Here is a 25,099-nt window from a genome sequence, read left to right as displayed (position 1 = left end):
ATATTAGAAACCCCAAAAACTTTAAAATAATATTTTTAAGGATCGAGTATCCTAGCGTTGGTATAGTGTTGGTTAATTTATTGTATCCGGGAAGCCAGTGGATATCTAAAACTTGTCTATGAAATTACAGAAAAGAATTTTTTTCTAGCCTGAAAAGCGAACGATCCAGGAGCTTCATCCTAACTTAAGCATTACCTCAATAGGTGTTTTTAGATCATGTGCTCTGTGACCTGCAATCATCTTTAGTTCCCAATTTAGCGACAAGAAGATCCACCCAAAGAATTAGGGACTGATTTACTAAGTAATTTCCAGATAGTTTCGTGTATGAAAGCTCAATTTAAAATGCCACCCTTCCTACCTTAAAGGGAATGGTAAAGTTGAGAGGCTTGGTTCTCAAAATGCCGTGCTTATGCTTCCAATAAAATTGCCTTCGATATCGGGTATTTTTTATTTAAATATTATCCGGTGCTCGATATTTGTAGACCGATACTTGATCAATGAGTTTAATATCAATACTTCTTATCCGATATCGCATCCTTATTTATGAGCGAACATTTTACTAGGCACTTGATCTGACCTAACTTTTACCATACACAATATCAGACGAAAATACCGCGGATATGGGTTGACAATCATTATAATCAGGCGACGTTGACCTTCCAATTATAAACACAAATCTGGGCAACATGCACCTATGAATATCACCCAGATCATAATTTTTTGCTAAGGGTTATCATCGTACTAGTCTCATTGACTTCCGAGCATGCAACAATACTTGATACACAAATCTCTAAAATGCAACACGATATTCAGTAACAGGCTACACTACGTTAGAATTGAAACCAGACTGCAAAAGTTCGCCTATTTATATCTTGAGTGCACGTTTATCCAATAGACTAGGTTTATTTTGCAAAGACAGGAAGGAGCCTTGACAAGGAAATGCGATCAACAACATCAAAAGTTCTTAAATGCCTGATCTCAAGATCTGAAAGAAAGCAACTTATAGAGCAACACAATTGAACTAACTGAGAGCAACATCAGAAGTTTTAAGTGTCAGTGCAATAAAAACTCGGTGAAGACCGATAAAAGAACCGGTAAAATTGTTTTGTTTGACTATGCAGGGTTGAACCCATAAGCTCTGCACACTACTTCAGCAGAATTTCATCCAGGGACCCAGAAAAGGCCTAAAATTTCAAAAGTGGAATTGTAATAGCGCCTAGTGCCATTAAGTTATCAAGGCCTGTCTCTGTCCAACCTTGTAAATCTCGAAATAGGGATATAGGTAGGAGTCTTCTCCTATAAAAACATAGGAAACCATGGATGGCGGTGATAAATTTTGCACGGTAACTTTCGAAATCCTTAACTTCACCATGCTTGAAGTCACTTGCAGGCAATACTTGCTGACAAGATATGTTGACGGAATCGTACAATGTAAACGGTAGCCACTAGTACTAATAATGTTTCAAGGGCTTGCATAGCGCAACCCACCTTAAAAATTTGCCCGCGCGATTCATAGCTCACCCACCCGTGGCGAATCCTGATTATTTAGCTGGCGAAGCAATCGCGATCCAAATTTTCTCAAAATCGTTTGTCAGATAGTCGAACTGCGTACTCGATTAATATGCGGTAAAAGACTAACAACATCTACAAGATGAAGAAGAAGAATAATGCTGAACAGAGCGATTGTGTTGTTGTTGTAGCAGTGCTTCGGCCCATCCAATAGGTGCGACCACTCACAAATTTTCATCATTTTCATCCTATAGCGGGAGTCCAAGGAAACTTGCAGTTTCTACAGGAGTGGGCCAGAGTGAGAGGGATGTTAAAGGCGTTGGTTCCACATTACAATTAAAAATATGGTTGGTGTCATGTGGGGATATATTGCAAATAGGACCTCAACCACTCTGTTCTCCTGCCAGGGAGTCAACTTATAGACGACCCAGACAGATAACTGTTTGTCATAGAACTGCAGTACTGTAGTTAGGGGTTTCGCGAAAGAAACCAGTTCTATAAAAGTCTAGTGTTATAAAAAAAGTAAAAGGTTTCAGAAAAAACCAGGGGTTTCAAAAAAGTAGCTGCTGGCGAAAAAGTATCGGATTAAAAAAAAAATTCCGATTTTATAAAAATAATCGATTTAAAAAGTAAATGGTTCCAGAAAAAAATAAGAAATAAGTGGTTGCCAGACATTAACCGGTCCAAAAAAGTAGCTAAATCCCCAAAGGTTCCAAAGAAATAACTATTTTAAAGGGTTTTGTTCCAGAAAGGCATATAGCTGCAATAAAAGTACGGGTTTAAAAATGTAACCGTTACAAAAAAAAAAAATCGGTTAAAAAAAATTTACCGGCTCAAAAAACTAGGCAGTACAAACAAAGTAAACGGTTTTAAAAATTAACCGATTTTGAAAAGTAGCCGGAACTAAAAAGCAACCGGTTCAAAGAAGTTACAAGCTAAAAAAACTAACCGGTTCTAAAAAGTATCCAGTTCAAAATAAAAAAACCGGTTCAAGAAGAGTAATCTGAACCCAAAGTGCTGGTTGAAAAAAAGTAATTGGAAGAAAGAAAGCTGCCGGTTCCTAAAAAGTAAATTGTTTTGCAATAATGAAAGCTTTAAAAATTAACTGGTATAAAAATAAAGATTTTTTCAAATGTAGTCAGGTCCAAAGAATAACAAAGAAGTAAAAGCTAACAAAAAATAAGACCGACTCTAGGTAAATAGGAATAAAAACACACGTTTGTTAAGTTTTTACCAAATATATTTGGATTTATACGCGAAGATGATATAAATAATACACTAAATGCGCTGAATTCGTTTAACAGACACATACAATTTACAATAGAATTAGAAGAAGAGGGTAAACTACCTTACCTTGATTCTATTGTAATCAGACGAGGAAATAAATTAAAACTGCGGTGGTATAAGAAACCAACAGCGTCCGGACGAGTCATCAATTTTCACTCGAAACACCCTAAAACGATGATAATGAATACATCAATGGGCTGTATACGACGCATGTTGAACATATCGGACCAAATTTACCACAGGGAAATAGAGAATGAGATATTGTGCTTATTGAAAGAAAATGACTTTCCAGAAAATATTATAAAAACCTTAATAAAGTGAGCAAAAACTACGATAAATCTGCAAAAAGACGAAACCGCGAAAATGTTTAATACAGTCACATATGTACCTCATCTATCAGAACGACTAACAAAGAAACTATAAAAATAGCACACAAACCCACAAACATTTTAAACAAGATATCTAATAATACAAAATCCAAAATACCTCCAATGGAAAAAAGCAATCTAATTTACAAAATCCCCTGTAACGGAAGCAAACACGAAACTTGTAACAATGTATACGTAGGAGCAACAAAGCCGAAATTAAAAACTAGAGTATCACAACACAAATCTGACTTCAAACAATGTCAGGATTCAAGCATCTCAAAAACAGCACTAATGGCCCACTGTGCATCTACCGGCCATTCTCCAAACATCGAAAGAAAATCAATTTTAGCACAAGAACAATGCTACACCAAACGCCTAACATTGGAAATTTTACATATAATAAACACTCCGCCGAACATAAGTATGAATTACAAAAGGGACACTGATAACATTGCACACATCTACAGAAACTTGTGGACAAAGAAACGGACAGTATTAAGCGCCACGTCAAATCAGCTAGACATGTAAATGAATGTATGTAAATGTTTATAATTGTTTATGTTTAAACAATTTTGTATGTAATTTTTAAGTTAAATTTGTTTATAATATTATTGCAGTTACCCTTGTGAACGGTTACCGATGTGCAACCGAAATATATTGGGGAAAAACTTAACAAACGTGTGTTTTTATTCCTAATAACCTAGAGCCAGCCAAAAGTCAATAAATATAATTCCAAGCAAGGGTCGCATAAATATTAATAAAAAATAAGGCCGCTTAAACCATTTTTCCATACCAGCAATGTAAGCAAATGAGATAAATAACTATGCAAACATGAAACAGCAGCTAAGAGCGTAGACGACAGTACACATTCATGTACACAGCAACAAAAAGCGCGAATGACATTACTCACACGCATCCATAGAAGAAAACAGCGAATATGAAAGATGTTCGCGGAAAACCTAAACCCTGGAAGAAAAAGGGGAACGAAGCAGCTGCGAGTATAAATTTTTCGTTTGCACTCCAGAAGAAAGCGTAAGCACTTTAAAAAACAGCCAATGCATCGATTAAACTGAATATCGAGAAGCTCGCTATCTTTAATCTATCAAAAAATAAATTAAAGCTTCCCAATTCTACACCCAAAACTTACCGCCTGCTTCTTTTCCCATGATTTCATAGCAGTTTTGTATTTTTCAAATTCGTGACACCAATCCGAGTAGATTTTCTGGTAATCGTTACTTTTATTTGGAGGAGTGCATCTGCAAAAAAAATATTAATAAATAAATCATAAATACAGGGCGTTGCAAAAGTTCGACAAGAAAATTATAATATGTACATTGTACAGCTCAAGCAATGCCAACTTATTTTTCACTCACCTGTGTGCATCGACCGTAATATTATAGCTGCACAATAAGGAACCACCCAAGTGGCAATCATAGCGACCACCATCTGCCTCATTCACTGAGACCACAACTAAACCGCGTTCGGTAGTTTCAATATACTTGGTGGGATTGTACTTGATTTCATAGCTGCATGAAAAAAAAAAAAAACAAATACAAAAATAAAATTCAGTAAAGAAGAGATATCTACTGACTTAAATCGGAAAATTGCTTTTTCAGCGCGAAAAAAATTAAAAAAAAGAAGAGTTGGTAGAAACTAAAACAAATTGCTTTCATACCGTCCCTTATCCTTTGAGTGATGATACCAAGTCACTTGCTCGTTCTTCAGCACTTCTGGTATTTTAACGAAGCAACCCAAATGCACACTTTGCCCATAGGTGACGACAATTTTCTTCTTCAATACGCTGGAATCACAAATGTCACTCGTCTCGTTGGCAACATCCTGCAATAGAACGAAAAAGCGTACACCAAACGTGTGCCTGAGTGAGAGTGTATGTATGGAATGCAAAGTGGGTATAGCCATCTATATATACATACATATTAGGATGGCTCTTAAAAATCAAGTGATTAATTTTTTCAGTATTATCCCTTTCAGCAGTATTACCGTTGTTAAAACTATGATACATAATTTTATGTTTCGATTGGAGACGCTTAAGGTGTGTTACATATGAGTTAAAGTTCAAATTTCGCTAAGGATAAAAGTACAAAAATTTTGCTTTTCATCTAACACCCAATATGGAAAATGCTAAGCCAAAGGTATCATTGTAAATGTACCCGATTGAAGTCGGTAGTAGAAAAGTCAAGACGTCTTGATTTATAAATTAATAAAAACGGAATGGACGATGCCCATCAATATCCTACACCAAAAGCATTATATCAAAATCATATAGTTTAAGAGCATCTTCTTACTACTCCAAAATGAACTATCTGACTTTATACAAAGTTGACAAATAAGCTCATTATTCCCAGATCTTTTTATGGCCTTACTTTTTTCAAGTGGCCCAGGGAGCGATCTATTCTAAAAAATCGTATTTTTGATTTGCGATTTTCAAGAAATCTGGGACGGTGGAAGCTTTTTGGGAAGGTAAATATTTGGGACACCTTTCTTTCTGGAACGTGCACCAGGTGCACTGACCTATTCTAAACAAAAACTATTTGTGATTTGAGTTGAAATTTCCTTTTTCATATATATGATTCGAATGGGTAGTGAGGTGTGGGTTTGACAGTGTTAGGGAAAAGTAGAAGAAGAAGGAAATGGAGATAGGTTAAATAAAAGAAGGACGTAAATAAAGAGTTAAGCAAAAATGAAAATTCGCTATTTCTACGTAGTTCTTTCAAGAGGAGTATCCATTATTTGGTATGTAGGCAGATTCTATAGAGTGGAAATGGGAATGGATTTGGTAATTGGAGGGAGAAATATAATGAGAAGTGAATGGAGATGAAGGGAATAAGAATAAGGAAAGTAATGAAAAGAATAAGTGGAAGAAAATGTAAACGAAGTTGGTATAAAGAGTTATAGGCAAAAGGGCCCACTTTTCAGATATAGGCAAACCATTTCGGGCCAAAAACGGCCGCCGGGTATGCGTGTAAAAAGATAGAATGGAGTTTTGAATTCAATACTGATTTCTGAAATAACTTTTTACGCAGCAGCAACTTTGCGGGTTTAAGTTGAGAGTAAAAATTGTCCAACTGGTTTTTTAAGAGCCACCCTAATGCATATATACTCTATATCAAAAAAATTTGAATGCAACGCAGGATTGCAGGTGTTGTATTGGAAAATTGCTGTCGCACGCATTGGCACACAAACACACACACATCTACAGATGCTGAAATAACATTTGTAGCGTGTAACTGTTTTCCAAGCTCATCCTGCGATATTGCATACTCTATATCTTGTCTATCATTCTGTCATTTGCAATTTGTTTGTCTGCTTGTCTAATTCAATGTCTGTGCGCATAGCTCAATGTCTCAATATCTGTTTATCGGTTTGACTTTCCGTCTATTTTGCATACCGAGACATTGATGATTTACGCGTGCGCTCAGGACATGTAAATTGAGTTGATGCCACAAGCAAAATATACCACACACACGCCACAATTATTGAAAAACTATAATAACACACTCACACGTACATACCTGCAACAGATCCAATTCATATGGACGACATGTATTTGCCTCCTTGTCCCAACCACAGTATGGATCACGTACACAACGGAAGCAATTGTCATAACGTCGATTGCACATCGCCAAATCGATTTGCTTGACACGATGATCAGTGGCAACATAGAGCGATTTACGTGCCTGACTGATGCCCATCACCTGTATCGCTTCATTGGTAGCCACCTCGAAGATGTCAAGCAGTTTTGATAGTGATTCACCATTACGATAATATTGAACTATTTTATAGATACGCCCCAAATTTGTGCCCACATAATAAACGGTATATTCTTGATTGAGAATGTCAATGCGAATTCTGGAAAAAGGGGTAGAAAAAGAAAAAACTTAAACAACTAAATTTTGTCCATTGCTTAACGGTTTCATTTTTCTTATTTAAACGTAATTTGAAGAAAATTAGCTGATGTTGAAGTAGTAGGGGCCATATGAGGGAGATAGTTTTTGTTGTTCGTTGTGTATGTGTATGGTGCTTTGTCTTTGGTACTATCATACGTCTAATCTGTGTAGTCGTGTATGAACTAATAACACAGCCACACAGATATAAAATTCAAACTTTTTTTTTGCATCCAATATATTTTGCCAACTGTATACATACATAGAATACATCTAACAATTTTGTGGTTTTTTAATAGTAATTCATAATTAATAAAATTTAATAAACTTCGTGGGCTTTTTGTTTTGAGAATTCATCGGTGTTGAAGATCTGTGATTGACTTTCTTTTCAGGCGCGTGAAATTAGTTGGTCTTGCTGACAGGGCTAGAATGAATGGGTTGTGGTAAGTTGGAAGCCTCATGTGGTATGAAATACCATACTTTTTGATTTCAGCTATAGTTTGAACGTTTAGATCCCGGTGTAGCTGGTTGTTAGTCACATAGTAGTGTGCGTTTACAATCATTCTAAGGGTTTTCGATTGGAATCTTTGGAGAATTTCTATGTTTGAGTTTGCTGCGATTTCCCACAGTTGTATTCCATATGTCCAAATGGGTTTTATGATGGCTGAGTAAAGCAGGACTTTGTTATCAACTGATAATTGTGAATTTCGGTTCATAAGCCAATACAGATTTCTAAGTTTGATACCAAGGGCTTTTCTTTTGTTGAATATGTGGGTCCTCCAAGTTAATCTTCTGTTGAGGTGCATACCAAGGTAATTTGTTTCGTTACTTTGATGTATATTAATATCGTTGAGTTTAACGGATGGGCAAGAGTTACGTCTGGTAGTAAACGTCACTTGAACGGATTGAAATAATCCTCCATTCTTTCAGCCAATGGGTAATTTTATTGACACATCCTTGGAGCTTAAGTGAAGCAACGCTAAGGTTAGGGTCTACGGCCAGCACCGCAGTATCATCGGAAAGTGTGCCCATAGTGACTCCTTCTGCTATTGGGAGGTTATACGTGTAAAGTAGATAAAGTCTTGGGCCCATTACGCTGCCTTGCGGGACGCCTGCTAAAAACTCATAAAGGGCAGTCTGCTCTACACATTGTTTAACGAAGAAATAACGCTCTGTTAGATATGATTTTATAAATAAGAAGTAGTTTATAGGACACATAGCATGGACAAGATATGCCAAGTCTTATGGATTTCGAGTCGCAGAACTCGAATGCGGGAACAGAATTCAAAACCCCGCATTCTAACCTCAAAAACTCACTTTGAATGCGACTTTATACCCATAACATTTATTTCGCAGCTGATCAAAATTCACAGAGTATGTTAACTTTGTAGTTTGTAAAGGCTTAAATCAATAGGGAGAAATCAGGGGGAAAAATTAATTAATCAAGCCTTGTCCCTCCGCCCATCCGTCCGTGAACACATTAGTTTTGAGATACCTTGCTTAAATTTGGTACTAATATCCCATCGATATTTAAAATGATCGAAACCAGACTATAACCATGTCTACTTTTTTAAAATGCAGCTGTAACAACCTAATTTCATGCGTAATTGAAAACTTCTAAATTTTTTAAAAAGGGACGTTGAATAGCTCATTTATAACAAAATACATTTTCATTTTATATTGGTCATAAATAAAAAAAAAACGTTTTGAAAAGGATTATCCTTATATTAGGGAATGACTCCGAATGGCATCTGTAAGGCAAACAAATTTTCACTGAAAAGCTTTTCATGGCAGGAAAACAACACTACGAGTGTTTGCCAAATCACTGCCGAGGGCGACCCGCGTCTTCTCCCCCCCTCTTTTCCGGCAGCAATCGTGTAGGTCAGGGAAACAGACTATTAGTCCCTACCTCCGTTTGCACCGTTTGCCAGCACAGAATATATATGTTTGCGACATCCGCCCAATGCAGCTCCTGCCTTGGGTGGTGCCACTTCCCTAGATGTTATGGTCTCCGCGACGGCAACCCCCCGACGGGTTTCATCGCGCCATGTTGCCAGGCCGCAAACCCAACTCATCCGGGTACCCCAATGCTTGCCCAAGGACGCCCAGTCCTAGGGCCACAACAGCAATTGCGTCCTGGCCTTCCCCAACCCAGGCGTAGTCACCCGTCACTTACCCCCAGAGTGGCGACGTCTCCCCTTATGCACTTCAGAATTCTGCAGTTAAACTGTAATTGACTAACTGGGAAAATTACGGAGATAGTCGATTTCATGAAGCGGCACAACATCCGCATTGCTGCGATTCAAGAGACTAAACTCACAGCAAGATCTGCATTGCAGACCTGCTCTGGGTATAACGTCCACAGGAAAGACCGCGAAAGCAGAAATGGAGGCGTTCTCGCGTTTATCATACACCACTCTGTGCAATATTGTATATTTGATCCTGGCATCGACCGCAGGGACAATGTCTTAGAACGTCAAGGCCTATCTGTCCGGTTAGGCGATACAAACCTAGAAATCATCAACATCTACATCCCTCCTGCCACCTGTTGCCCCAGTGGGTACCGCCCTAATATCAGGGCCTTACTCACTGGCAACAATCGCATTATCTTAGGCGATTTCAATGCCCATCATGATCTATGGCATTCAAACTTGCGGGCGGACAGTAGGGGTGAGATGTTGGCGGATCAAAAAAAAGAAACGACGTTCTGCACAATAAACGGAGACGCCCCCACATGTATGGTAGGAAGCTGTCACAGCTCGCCAGATATCTCAACCGTGAGTGCAGAACTCGTAAACTGCGTCAACTGGCAGCCGATGGTAACATTGGCATCCGACCACCTGCCCATACTTATTTCGCTTGAGCGTAACGCCGAGTTCATCGTCACTGAAAAACGCACTTTCATAAACTTCAAAAAAGGAAAGTGGGAAGAATATAAATTCTTTACAGACAGCCGCCTAGCTGCCCTCCCTATCCCGACTGATGCCCGCCAAGGGGAGCGTGCCTTCCGTAAGGTCATTAAATCCGCCTCGGAACATTTCATTCCCGCCGGGTGAATTCCCGAAATCCGGCCCCACTTCCCGGCGGAGGCCGCAAACTTAGCGAGAGAACGTGACCTTATAAGACAGCTTGACCCAGGCGACCCCCAAATAAGGGATATAAACCAACGCATCAGATTGCTTGTAGATGAACACAAGCGGGCGAAATGGGAGGAGCACCTAAGAGGTTGTAACCTCTCTACCGGTGTGGGTAAACTTTGGTCCACCGTAAAGTCCCTATCGAATCCGACTAAGCACAAAGACAAAGTTTCCATCGCCTTTGGCGACAAAGTGCTGTCGAACGCGAAAAAATGCGCGAGCGCTTTCTGCCGACAATATATAATGCATCCTACGGTCGACAAAGATAGACGGAGAGCCAATAGACGCGCACATAAACACAAATTCAGCGCGTCACCAATCACCATCACCGCTAAAGAGGTTGAGGACGCCATTGGTCGTGCTAAACCATCCAAAGCAGTGGGCCCAGACGGCATAGCCATGCCGATGCTTAAAAACCTAGGGAAAGAGGGGTTCAAATATTTAGCACATGTCTTCAATCTGTCTCTTTCCACCTTTGTCATACCTGAGAAATGGAAAATGGCCAAGGTGGTCCCGCTACTAAAGCCTGGGAAACCAGCTAACATAGGTGAATCGTATCGTCCGATATCTCTCCTATCGCCAGTGGCAAAGACGCTTGAAGCCATTCTGCTCCCTTATTTCCAAGCAAATTTGCAGCTAGCTCCTCATCAGCATGGCTTCAGAAAACTCCATAGCACTACCACCGCGCTGAATGCCATTAGCACCCAGATAAATTGCGGTTTAAATCAATACACCCACCATAGAACAGTACTCGTAGCGCTAGACCTATCAAAAGCTTTTGATACGGTCATCCATGGCTCGTTACTGCAGGACCTGGAAGGGTCTACCCTTCCCCCATGTCTTAAAAGGTGGACCGCAAATTATCTGGGTGGTCGGCAGGCATCGGTGCAATTTATAAACGAAACATCAAAACCAAGGAGAATTAAACAGGGGGTGCCACAGGGTGGTGTCCCATCCCCACTTTTGTTTAATTTCTACATATCTAAGCTACCTTCACCACCGGAAGGAGTCACAATCGTTTCCTACGCCGATGACTGCACAATAATGGCCACAGGCCCAGGGCCAAAGATCGATGCGCTATGCAATAAAATAAACGGCTACCTCCCTGATCGCTCCAGTTTTTTCGCCTCGCGAAGCCTGGCATTATCACCGACTAAATCTCCCGCGACCTTATTTACAACATGGACGCCCCAAATGTCGACCATTTTGAACATCCACGTCGATGGCACTACGCTACCGACTGTCCGACACCCCAAAATCTTGGGTGTGACGTTTGATCAGGATCTACATTTTGGTGAGCACGCAGCCGCAATTGTTCCGAGCATTCAGAGCCGTAACAAAATCCTCAAATCCCTCGCTGGCAGTACTTGGGGAAAAATAAAGAAACACTCATGACTACATACAAAGCAATTAGCCAGCCGATTACGTGCTACGCGTCACCCATATGGTCGCCAAGCCTAAAAATCACCCACTGGAAGAAACCACAGGCCTGCCAAAATACTGCTCTCGGAATCGCCACGGGCTGTCTTATGTCCCCAGAACACCATCTGCATAATGAGGCGAAAATACTCCCCATCAGGGAGAGAAATGAGATGCTGACCAAACAGTTCCTGTTGAATACCCAGAAACCAGGGCATCCCAACAGACATCTGATTGATGAACCATCACCGCCTAGGGGCTTAAGGAGTCATCTCCGTAAGCATTTTGAGGAAATACGGCATCTGAGAACCCAGCCGTATGAAGTGAAAAAACACAAGCAGGTCCTTGGTGAACTCCATAAACAGGCGTCGGACCTTTATGCCGGGAATCGCCCGGTGAATCCAGTACTTAACGAAAATTATCCAAAACTTGCGGAAGAGGAACGCATACTCCCCAGGGAAACGCGTGTCACTCTTGCTCAACTTCGTTCTGGATACTGTAACAGGTTAAACTCTTACCTATCCAGAATCAACCCTGACATACAAAATGTATGCCCCGCTTGCAATGTGTCCCCACATGACACCAACCATCTCTTCAATTGTAATGTGGAACCAACGCCTCTAACACCCCTTTCGTTATGGTCCACCCCTGTTGAAACGGTAAGTTTCCTTGGACTCCCGTTAGAGGATATTAATGACAATTTGTGATCGGTCGCGGCTATTAGGTGGGGCGAGCATTGCTACAACAACAACAACAACAACAACCCGCTTTGAAAAACTTGTTTCTAGTTGAAAAACCTTTTTTATAAATATTTGATGTTGCTTTGTTCGGGCCTTGAACCGAGGGTCTTCGGTGTGGTGGGCGGAGCACGAAACCCCCACACAACGGTGGCCGCCAGTTTTTGCCCTGGGTATTAAATTCAATGTTGTCTGAACTGATTTGTTTCCTTATTGTTTGTGGTTTCCCAAATGTGTGCCTTTATGGGTCCATAGAGGGGCTTTCGACCTTATAATGCTGCTATATCACCCTGCTTGGCTAGGTAGTCTGCTGTTCATTACTTTCGTGTTCCCGATGCCTGCGAACCCATCCGAAAAAATCATTGCTTTTGGTTCCAAGATTATTCAGGAATGTAACGCATTCATCCAATAGCATAGATGTGTTCTGTAAGACTGCAAGGTAGTCAAGGCTGATTTCTCAAAGAATTCTGTCCACAACCGAGTTTCTGAACTTAGGGGCCATTGTATCATGTAGTTCCAATATAGGATTTTCTATAATTTTTCTTATGACCTTTATATGCCCTGACATTTTTTTTTATATTTTTGTGGGTCTTTAATTGTTATCTCAACTTAAGAACTTAAGAAGTTTAAATTCAAAAAATAAGAAAACAAAGAGCCAGAGATGGGCCGATATCAATAATAAATCGCTTAAATCGCTCATGCGAGTAACCACATAATTATGATGAAGAAAAGATTACATATGTATAATGTAAATTTTTGTTTTAAATTAAAAAAGGAAATCACTGAATTTATTTTCAACTGAAGTGGATTGTTTTTATGAAGGCTTAAATGCATTAAGGACAAATACGGAATGATTGGCTGATGGTACATTCGTTGTACATATAAATAAAGATATTAATAAACCATTAAAACGGGATATAAAAGGATACGTAAAACACGTTCACTTGAGGATAAAAATGCAAACCAAAATCATTAAAGTACGGACAAAGGATTTACGTAGAAGCTGAGAGCATTAAGACTTTCCAACCTGTGCAGGTGGTAGTAAAATGTTGCTATGTATGGTGAAGTGTCTTCAGCGCATGTAATTATTAAGTAACAACAGCAATAGCAGAATTGCTTTGGTAAAAAAATATATTGTCTGTGCTTTGTAAGAACAAAAGAGACAAACACAGTTAATACATATTGCTCGAACTCTCTTATTACATTTTGAAGTGAAATTATATACAACAATAAAATAAATCAAAGATTATAAAGTAAAATATAATAACAAACTGGAAACATTAAAACTGCGTTTCATATTTTGCAATTTCATTAATACGTAATTTACGCGCTACGCTTACAATCAAAAACAAGTAAGGAAGGCTAAGTTCGGGTGTAACCGAACATTACATACTCAGCTGAGAGCTTTGGAGACAAAATAAGGGAAAATCACCATTTAGCAAAATGAACCTAGGGCAACCCTGGAATGTGTTTATATGACATGGGTTTCAAATGGAAGGTATTAAAAAATATTTTAAGAGAGAGTGGGCCATAGTTCTATAGGTGGACGCCATTTCGGGATATCGCCATAAATGTGGACCAGAGGTCACTCTAGAATGTGTTTGTACGATATGGGTATCAAATTAAAGGTATTAATGAGGGTTTTAAAAGGGAGTGGCCATTAGTTGTATATGTGAAGGCGTTTTTGAGATATCGATGAAAATGTGAACCAGGGTGACCCAGAACATCATCTGTTGGGTACCGCTAATTTATTTATATATATAATACCACGAACAGTATTCCGGCCAAGATTCCAAGGGCTTTTGATATGGCCCTGCAGAACTTTTTAAATTACTTCTATTTAATATGGTAGGTGTCATACCCATTTTACAAAGTTTTTTCCAAACTTATATTTTGAGTCAACAAACGAATCCAATTACCATGTTTCATCTCTTTTTTCATATTTGGTATAGAATTATCGAATTTTTTTCATTTTTCGTAATTTTCGATATCGGAAAAGTGGGCGTGGTCATAGTCGGATTTCGGTCATTTTTTATACCAAGATAAATTGAGTTCAGATAAGTACGTGAACTAATTTTAGTAAAGATATATCGATTTTTGCTCAAGTTATCGTGTTAACGGCCGAGCGGAAGGACAGAATGTCGACTGTGTATAAAAACTGGGCGTGGCTTCAATCCATTTCGCCCATTTTCACAGAAAAAAGTAATCGTCATAGTCTATGTCCCTACCAAGTTTCACAAGGATTGGCCAATTTTTGTTCGACTTATGGCATTAAAAGTATTCTAGACGAATTAAATGAAAAAGGGCGGAGCCACGCCCATTTTGAAATTGTCTTTTATCTTTGTATTTTGTTGCACCATATCATTACTGGAGTTGAATGTTGACATAATTTACTTATATACTGTAAAACTTTGACTTAAAATTTTTTTTTTTTAAGTGGGCGTGCTTGTCATCCGATTTTGCTAAGTTTTATTTAGCACATATATAGTAATAGCAGTAACGTGCCTGCCAAATTTCATCATGATATCTTCAACGACTGCCAATTTACAGCTTGCAAAACTTTTAAATTACTTTTTTTTAAAAGTGGGCGGTGCCGTGCCCATTGTCCAAAATTTTACTAATTTTCTAGTTTGCGCCATCCGTCTTTGGTAATAAATTATCGCACTTTTTCGGTTTTTCGAAATTTTCGAAATCGAAAAATTGGGTGTGGTTGTAGTCCGATTTCGTTCATTTTAAATAGCGATCTGAGATGAGCCCCCAGGAACCTACATACCAAATTTCATCAAGATACCTCAAATTTACTCAATTTATCGTGTTTACGGACGGACGGACATGGCTAAATGAATTTCTTTTTTCATTTTGATGTATAGAAGTCTATATCTATCTCGATTAGTTTATGCCGTTACGGATTACCGTTATGCGAACAAAGTTAATATAGTCTGTGAGCTCTGCTCAGCTGAGTATAATTAAGCAGGCCAACAACAACTTTAGTCAGTTGCATTTTTGCTGTTGCCTACTTATAGGCGCTCAAGGGCTTTAAGTGGCGAAGAGCAAGTCGCGAATGCTGACAAAATTATACAAAAAATCAAAAAATAAAACAATGACTACAAAGACGATGATGACGATGATATCACAAGAAAGATCGCACAGCAAAATGAAAAATGCCATTCCCAAGCAATAAATGACTGGCGGCAACTTTTGTAATATAATTGCAGCCACTGATGCCAAAATGCGTGTTAAAAATACATGCATACCTACGTGTGTATGTATGTGTGCACGCATGCTAAAGAAACTGAATGTTCACATATCAGTGCAAGGTGGTAGTGTCCAAAAATTGCATAAATGCGTTGCAGCCGGTTTGTGGTGGCAGACATGCATGCAGAGTTGTATTATGACTTAAGGATCGTCACTTGAGTCGGCTTTTGGCCGCTCAATGCACTTCAGTCCTTAATTATTTATTGTAAATTCAATATGGCTGCGAGTTTTACTACACGCTTCGTGGTCGTTATAAATGCGGCTTCGCGGTGAAATTTATAACGAGTTTGGTGGCCATTTTGCGGGTATTTTACAGTGTTTCAGTAAATTTCATGATACATTTTTTGTTTAACTGCAAACAAGGAAAGCAGGTTGCAAAAGCGTGGTCGTCAATGGGCTGCAAAATGACATCAAAGTCAAGATTTTTTAAAATTTTTACTTTACTCTTAACAGAAAAGGCCACTGCAAAGGCGTTGAGTCCATCGGTTGGGTTAAAAATGTCAATCGAGTTATAGATATGTTATCGAATGGTAATAAATTTGTTTTTGATAGCAAAATATATCGATGCGCTATCGATATTTTATCGACGGCTTATCGGTTTGCTTACGAAAAGTTATCGATATGTGTTCAAAAAGTGGTCCGTTTTTATCGAAGTGTTACTCAATTGTTGTAGTTTTAGTCGCTTTGTTATCAAAGAGATTATCGATTTGATATCGAGAAGTTCTCAAATTGTTAACAAAGTTCTAACAATTCTCTTTGACGTGTTATTAATTTACAGATTTTTAACGGCGTGTAATCGCTTTATAATCGAAAATATATCGACTATCGACTTGATATCGAGAATGTATTTATTTGCTATGGAAGTGCTTACAGTTTGTTATTAGCGTGTTGTCGATTTTTGTCGACGACTCATCCGTTATTTGTGAATCAAATACCGATTAAAACTTCACTAAATTTCAAATCGATGACACATCTCTAACCCATCGATATCTAACCGGTAAGAAATCAATAGGAAAATAAAAAGTCAAACATTTGTTGGTATCGGCTGATTCACATAACCCACTTATCAAGCTCTTCTCGGATAGCCCGAAATGATATTTTTCAGGTAATATTGCCTCTGTTGTGATTCAATTTGAACCCGTCAGCGAGATCTAGTTAACATACCCCAGCGGGTTAGGGTATTAGAATATACCCGCGGTAGGTATGCCTGTTATAAGAAGCGACTAAAATACCAAATAGATTCAAGGGCTTGTGTAGCGCAACCCTTTCAATATAGCTTCTCCAACCCAATTGTGAACCTCACCTATCCGTGGCGAATCCTGTTTCATTAACAGCCGAGGCTCTGGCGACCCCGAACTCCTCATGGATATAGAGGGTGGGAGGGCTGTATGGCCTAGGAGGTCGCATGTGGTCATAACAAATCGTTCCCGAGATGGGCGGGCTTGGTACCGGAACGCACCGGACATCCATTCGGCAAAGGACCATCAACATCGATAACACTCCCCAAGGCCTTCGGGGAGTGTCCTTATCGCTACAACAACAAAAAAATCTAGTTAACTTAAAATATTATTTTTTGTAATCCACAACACATCACACATCGATGTTCACGAGAATTTTCGCTTTCACGCCTATTATAATAATGGGCGTACATTAAAAATTAATTTGACTTAAAAATTTTATTACAATTAATCTAGTTTGAAGCCCATTGTAATAGCCATTAATGTATCGAAAGGTAATTAAGTGTCACATATGCATTTATGTGTTTGAGCCTAACTTAGCAACTGTAAGCAAAATTGAAAAAAAAAAACAAGTAAGGACGGGACTGTCTTCGGCTGTGCAGAAGACTTCATACCTTTCATGAATGGAGTTTAACAATAATCTTATCCCGTTCGTAATCTCCAAATAATCGGATGTATAAGATAAGAAATATATAGTGAACAGATGTACATACATACCTAAACGATGTTAAAAAAAATATAAAAAAAATGAAAAATGAACGATCGGTTGCACGGGATATATATTATATATAGCTCCGATCGAAATGATTTTTACAGGAAATCTTCTATGATATATTAGAACATATATCACCAAAATTCACGTTTTTATATTGCAAACTAAGGGAGAGATGGCCAAAAATGTTTCTATCTGAACGATCGGTTGTATGGGATAGGTATATAGTATATACTATATACCATATACATATAGCTCCGATCAAAGTGATTTTTTCAGGAAATCTTTTATGATATATTAGAATAAATGTCAGTAAGTATAACGTTTTTATAGTGGAAATTAAGGGAGAAATGGCTAAAAATCTTTCTATCTGAACGATCGGTTGTATGGGATATATATCATATATAGCTCCGATCGAAATAATTTTATCATGAAATCTTCTATGATATATTAGAATACATGTCACCAAGTTTAACGTTTTTATATTGGAAATTACCCTGCAGTCAAAAGCCCAAGTAGTCAGCAAACATTCTAGTTCATTGACTATAACTTTGTGGCGTTATTCATAATAGTTAGTGTATGAGTAGTTAATTGACCAGAATTTTTTGGCGTCCATCATACTAGTCAGATTTAGAATGGTTCATTGACTATGATTTTGTGGTGTTATTCACAGTAGTTAGTATTTGAGGGAATGTGCGAGTGCCTTCTGTAGCCAGTTTGCAATGCATACTTCAGCTGACAATGCTGCATATCGTCCAAATCAACTAAAAGGCCAAGCCTTCCATATCAATAGTCTCAGACGGAAAACCTATGCCAATGCCAAAACCCCTTGGCCATGAGGGCATCAGCAGCCTAGCATATTTTTTTTACTTGTCGTTTAAAGCCTTTGCAATTCCAGATTAACGGATAATGGTAAGGATAGGAAGACCAAAGACCGGAAACCCAGCCAGTGCCTACCTTTGGTCAGTAACGAAAACGTTTAAAGCCGTTATTGTTCTCCCGGTTAAATGAAATTCTTCGGTAATCCAGCCATCATCATGACTTTCGTAAAGTGCAATCACTATCACCGTTCTGAACTCCATTAACACTCATCATGGGATGGTGCTAGTGCAGCTTGGCCTGTTTTGACATAGTCAACCACGATTGGTTCGTCCTTCTCCGTTAGATAGATAGAAAATTTATTGAAGATTGCACTGCGACTATTGGTCTATTGTGCCCTCACCTCCTTCACAACACATCATCCAAGCCGACTTCTTTGATGAACCCTAGCAGTTCTCTCAGCTTGAGGGATTTAATGTGAGAATTTTCTGGCCATGGTGAGCCCATAAACTAAGCCCTGCGTCTTGAGATTGTGTCACATTCCAGGAGGATATGGTCCGCCGTCTCCGCTGATCGATCACAAAATCGGCATGTGTTATTCCGTTACTTTTTAGGTTTTATATATCTGTACGTATTTTTATTAAAATTTATTCCAAAGTATAATGTATTGAAGTGATAAATTTTAAAGTGATAAATGTATATATAAATTAGGGTGGGTCGATTTGTATGGACGAAAGTTAACCGATATCGCGCCATCGATTTTTCGATAGGATTTGGGCTCAGGAAAAAAAGTTCCACTACGCATACCCAAAAATAATTTTTATTTTTTTTCGACCTTGATTTTTAAGGTTTTTTTCATGACCTACTAAAAAATTTTTATATGTATACCCTGACCGATCCAAAAATGTCCGCTAAAAACGTTGTCGATAACAGTTTTTTGAAAAAAAAAAAAAATATTTTAGAGGACATTTTGGGTCGGTCAGGGTATACATGAAAATTATACAATCAAATGAAAATTTTTTTAGTAGGCCATGAAAAAAACCTTAAAAATCAAAGTCGAAAAAAAGTAAAAAAAATAAAATTTCGCAGGCTCGAAAATTATTTTTTTGGGTACGCGTGGTGGAATTTTTTTTCCTGAGCCCAAATCCTGTCGAAAAATCGATGGCGCGATATCGGTTAATAAATCGACCCAATCTAATATACATACTTTTTCTATATATGAAATATAATGAATAAAACAAATTTGAGCTAATTTATAAAATTTCAAGTAATTTTTCAACCCAACTAGGCCTAGTATATTAACTAGTAGGATGCTGATGCAAATATCCACTAGTATGACAACTGGTATTACAATGAAGCATACACTGAGTGGTATGCCAACTGGTATGTTGATAATGAATACACTAACTAGTATGTCACAGTTGGTATGATGTGATGTATATAATAACTAGTATGTCATTTGGTATAATGCTGGCGCAAAGGCTGACTAGTATGTTAATTGGTATGACATTGATGGGTATGCTGACTAGTATGTCATCTGGTATGATGTTGGTGTATATAATGACTAGTTTGTCAATTTGTATGATGCTGATGCAGAGGCTGTCAATTGATATTTCGTAGGACATCGCCGTGTTAAAAATACCAGTTGCTAATATGGAAAAAAGACAGAACTCATACTAGTTAGGATTTTTGGCAAACTAGAATTTTTCTAGTATACAACTAGTTGGTTTGACTGCAGGGTAAGGGAGAAATTGCCAAAAATCTTTCTATCTGAACGATCAGTTGTATGGGATATATACTATATATAGCTCCGAACAAAGCGATTTTTCAGGAAATCTTCTATGATATATTAAAGTATATATCACCGAGTTTCACGTTTATACTTTCTAAACTGCGGCAGGAATGAGCAAAATCGTCTTATCTGAACGATCGGTTGTATGAGAGATATATGTTATAGTTGTCCGACAAATGTCTAATATAATACAAAAATACACCCTTGTGCCAAATTTAATTGAGATATCTCAAAATTTGAGGGACTAGTTTGCGCTCAAACAGACAGACGGACATTGCTATATCAACTCAGTTCGTCGCCCTGATCAATTCGGTATACCTAATGGTGAGTCTATCTTCTATATTTCTCAACGTTACAAACAGCGGACTAAAGTTAATATACCATTTCATGTTCATGAAAGGTATAAAAATTCCCATTTTACTATATATGAGTGGTTCAATAAAAGTGTTAATCATGAGATACTAGCAGACCCGACAGACGTTTTTCTGCCCTAAATTTGGTCTATCTGCATACATTTTAATAAGCTTTTTCCGTCTATCTCTGCCCGGAAATGATATAAAGGTTGTGAGTCCGTAGCCTTTGGAATGTATATAACAGATCTTCTTCGCCTGTGTTAGGAAAACTACACTACGAGTTCTCTAACTGAGCGGTAAATGATACAGTCGATTCAGTCTTGTGCACAAATCGAAAATAATTTTATGCCAATCCACGATCGCGCTTCTCGAAATTTGAAGCGTGGCAGGGAAGCATGACAGGGAATCTACCATCAGTCTTCTCCGAACTTGGTACTGCCTGCTGGTTCTTTTGACCAATCTCCGGATGGGAAATATGAGTCGTTAATTTGGACTGTATATTTTCACTTTTTAAGCCTTGTTCCAATTTTGATATAGCATGGCAACACTACTTTATTGAGGGCTCGTACTGTTCTTGCAGTTCGTTATCATTATCAAAAAAAAAAAAAAAAAACTTTAGTCCATTCTCGAAAACTGGCTGGAAATCGATTAAGTCATTTATTGTCAGTAAAAACTGTAACTGTACTGCAAACAATCAAAAAAGAGCCTTTCTCGCCATTGAAATACATATAAATATTATTGACATGGTGAATAGCAGAAACATTGTTTATCACGCAGCCTTATAAAGACCCGATATCAGTAATTAAGTTCATATAAAAGTCATAGCATCAAAAGATCAATGGTTAGAGGCAAATGGAGAAGAAGTGAGATCCAGAAGCATGTCCTAGTAACCTTCACCGTGTGCAAATTTTGTAATTTTTCTCTGATATCAATAAAAAAGCCAATAAACTTTGTTTGCTGAATAAATACTGCCACATATCAAACATTTTCCTAACTATCGGACATATGTACCGTTCAAAAGATATATCTACATATGTGTCTCGCCTTTAAAAAGGTTCAGAACTTTTTAAATCAATGTCTTTGTAACAGTCGATTTAGTGAGCCAATAAGACTCATATGTAGTATTTGTGGTGAAGGAAGTACAGAAGCGACTCTTTCTGTAATGCCATGCTAAACTCATCGCCTTTCTCAGGTCTTTCAGTGCAATACTTACATAAAAACCTGATGTGTGACTTATGAAATCGTAAAAGTCCACTCTAATTCTATTATTCTATATATTTGATGGTAACCCTAATAGCGGTTCTCCATTAATTGTGAATTTTGTCAACTCGACAGTGGAGAGATGTCAAACCACCTGCAGGAAAAAGAGCAACCTCACATTTCCGCTGGCGAGAGTTCTTTTTCTTTTGGAAGTTGGCGTGATGCAGATCGGTGGTAAAAAATATCGCGAGTTTTGTAATAAAGCGGTGATGTAAATATAAAAAGTAATTATTTAAATAGTAAATATAAATTAAAAGACTGCATAAAAGTGCTAGCTGTGGCAACAAAAACTCACAGCCTGGTGAGAGCGCCGGTCAACAATTGCAACATCAAGAACTATTTGCATAGAACTGCACATATATTTTTCTAGATTGTTTTTAATAAACTAAGAACCTTAAAGTTTCTCGGCCTGGCTTCTTTTGGCACCATAATTTTGAGGTTTTCCTTTACACGGTACAACTGCCAAAATATCACACACAATTTTACTAGTGCAACCTGCTTCGCGTCCTGAGACACGCACTTACAGTGACTATGACAGCGTGAACAAATGCCTGGGGGCGTATGCAAAATATATGAAGAAACATCTAAAGCGGCGTAGCCCTAATATGATATTAGTCAACTATTCGATTTCGTGGATCAATTGGCAGATATCCATACATAAGGAATGGATCAAGGAGGTGCTGCTTAGACAGGCAGCAGGTAATTAGAATTAAACATCTTGTAGAGAGAAAAAAAAAACCCTTAGAAGGTGAAAACACACATTAACCAAATAGTCATTGAAACATGATTTAGTTTTATAACATAAAAACCATTTAAATAATATTTAATTTCATGGTAAGACAAAACCAGATTTTAATGCTTGTAAATGTATCTTAATTGTAATAAGAAATTTTTTCACGTAATTGACACCTAAACTTTAGGCACTAGTGACTTTACCGCTAAGATATGCATTTAATTTTGATATTTTTTCCCTATGTTAAAACAGATAAATTATGTATTGCATTCTAAGCAAGAACCATTAAGGGCGTCCTTTTAAACGTAGGGGACTTTGGGGTGTGGTTGTTGTTGTTGTTGCTGTTGTAGCGATTAGGTTACTCCCCGAAGGCTTTGGGGAGTGTTATCGATGTGATGGTCCTTTGTCGGATACAGATCCGATACGCTCCGGTAACACAGCACCATTAAGGTGCTGGCCCGACCATCTCGGGAACGATTTATATGGCCACATTGAACCTTCAGGCCATCCCTCCCTCCCCACCTCCAAGTTACATGAGGAGCTTGGGGTCGCCAGAGCCTCGTCTGTTAGTGAAACGGGATTCGCCGCTCGAAGGTGAGGTTGACAATTGGGTTGGAGAAGCTATATATTGCGCTACACAACCCCTTGAATCCCTTGGGCTGTGGTAACCATCTACAGTAAATGTTAGTCGAAACCCGTTTTCTTTTTTTTTTTAGTTTTACCTAACGAGATCTATTATTTAAACGATTGCTCATTTTTATCCGGAGGTGGTGATTCCGCCTTATAGAGGTTAGTTCTTTTGACTGCAAACATATTGATGACTGAGTAACAACTCGTCAAATGTTGATTTCGCTATCAATGTAGCATAAAATATAAAAGCTTTAGATATTTGTACATCTTTCCTCTTTACAAATATCCCATGCTTCCACCTTATATATGAATTTCACTACGCCAGTGGCGGCGTACAACCAAACCGCTATACTGAGTAAAATCTAATTGGAATAACGTAAAAATAGTATATACAAATGTACATCGTAAGAGTGGGTTAGAGCACCCTGCAAAAATTGTTGGATTACGTGTTCCATTTTCTTCATGTTGGAGTACTTTTATGTATACATACTATAGTATATACTATAGTATAGAGAAATATTAATTTCTTTATTCACGCAAATGATAAATAACATATGAATATTCGTAGTAAAAAATATAAAAGTTGTATTGCCCCTCTACATTTACTTTTATTTTAAATTAAATTCACTCCGATAATTCTTTCCGACACAATTCCTCTTTAGTACTTTGGCATATTATCCTCTGTGGGTGCTCCATGGAGTACTACAGTGAAAGTACTTTGGAAAGTACTGTCACGTATGTACTCTATGGAATACTCACAAACAAAGCAAGAGTGGGATCACCTACTCCTCTCCTAGGACATCGCAATGTTAATTGGGGTACATTTTTTGTATGAATGCAGATTAGTTTTGGAACACTCCTATACTCCCAAAGGAGTATTTCTTACATTATTTATGGAGTACTCGCGTTTTTGAAGGGTATTTGTTTAGTGAGAGTACTCTAACAATACTCCTTGCAATGCGTGTGCGGACCACCATCAGCCGATCATTGCTCGTTTTTTAACGGCCGTGATCACGACACGATGTCGATCGAACAGAGTTGCCAAAAGTAAAATATTGCATACCAATAACTGATAATAAAATTTTACTATGGCAACTCTGATAAAATGCAACCGCGCACTGGTTTTATGTATACATACTATTGTAAGACGAATATTTGCAACCCTACCATATTTGCATATTACCGACCAACAGCAACCCTAATAGTCTTTCTCTCACGACGAGTTAGTTACCAACAAGAGTCGAAACGATTAACATCATCCATTCGTGTGTGGCCAAATGAAATATAATCAAATATTCTAACTTTCAATGTAACTTTAATTAAACTCTTTTAATACAGACTATTATTCATTAAATATTATCACGTTAAAACATGTGTGTTTAAATCCTGACAAAATATAAAGTGAGAAGGTCGAGCAGTGAAAAACCCCTTCTTACAGCTCAGAAGTGAGATTGCGAAGCCCATAGCACTCAACGCGAGTGCAAATCGTTTGCAAAAATATGAAAATTTGTGAAAAAAAAATGTGTAAATGTACATCGAAATTTGTTCGTATTTAATTGTATAAAATCAAAAACATAAACCGTGCATTCAATCGAAATGTTTGTGCGTAAAATCGCAAAAGTCGTTTCTGAACTCGAACATGTTTGTGTGTGCATATTAAAAGCGAAAATTTTCCATCGCGTCGAATAGTGACGGTTGGCGAGTAAATTCAAATTTCAGCGAGTGTAGTTGTTGTAGATGAAGAATTTCATCTTCTCAAAAGCGAACTCTCTTTGTTGAACGAACGAGTTATATGACGAGTGTCATATTTCTCTTGTGTGTGTTTGTGTGCTAATATCGCTTAGTAAGAATTGTTGTTGGCTGCAGAGAGTCGGTGCAACAAAATTCAAAGAAGTGTAGACACAAACGGCGTCACGAAAAGCAAACGAATATATGTATAAATGTG

General features: G+C 38.0%; 1 protein-coding gene across 8 annotated transcripts in view; it reads right to left on the bottom strand.

Moving 5' to 3' along the window:
- Sema2a (Semaphorin 2a) overlaps positions 1 to 25,099 on the bottom strand; it is a 387,211-nt gene that overhangs the window by 11,160 nt on the left and 350,952 nt on the right. For all 8 annotated transcript variants that reach the window (XM_067774339.1, XM_067774346.1, XM_067774344.1 and 5 more), the window contains exons 11-14: positions 6,698 to 7,034; positions 4,840 to 5,003; positions 4,538 to 4,690; positions 4,312 to 4,420 (exon numbers count right to left, since the gene is read on the bottom strand). In XM_067774339.1, the coding sequence (XP_067630440.1) occupies positions 4,312 to 4,420; positions 4,538 to 4,690; positions 4,840 to 5,003; positions 6,698 to 7,034 (763 nt within the window). The remainder of the gene's footprint in view (positions 1 to 4,311; positions 4,421 to 4,537; positions 4,691 to 4,839; positions 5,004 to 6,697; positions 7,035 to 25,099) is intronic.

This window comes from Eurosta solidaginis, chromosome 3, assembly GCF_040869045.1.
Source record: "Eurosta solidaginis isolate ZX-2024a chromosome 3, ASM4086904v1, whole genome shotgun sequence".
NCBI lineage: Eukaryota > Metazoa > Arthropoda > Insecta > Diptera > Tephritidae > Eurosta > Eurosta solidaginis.
Note: the sequence above shows the minus strand (reverse complement) of the source record. Positions and strands in the feature narration are given on the sequence as shown.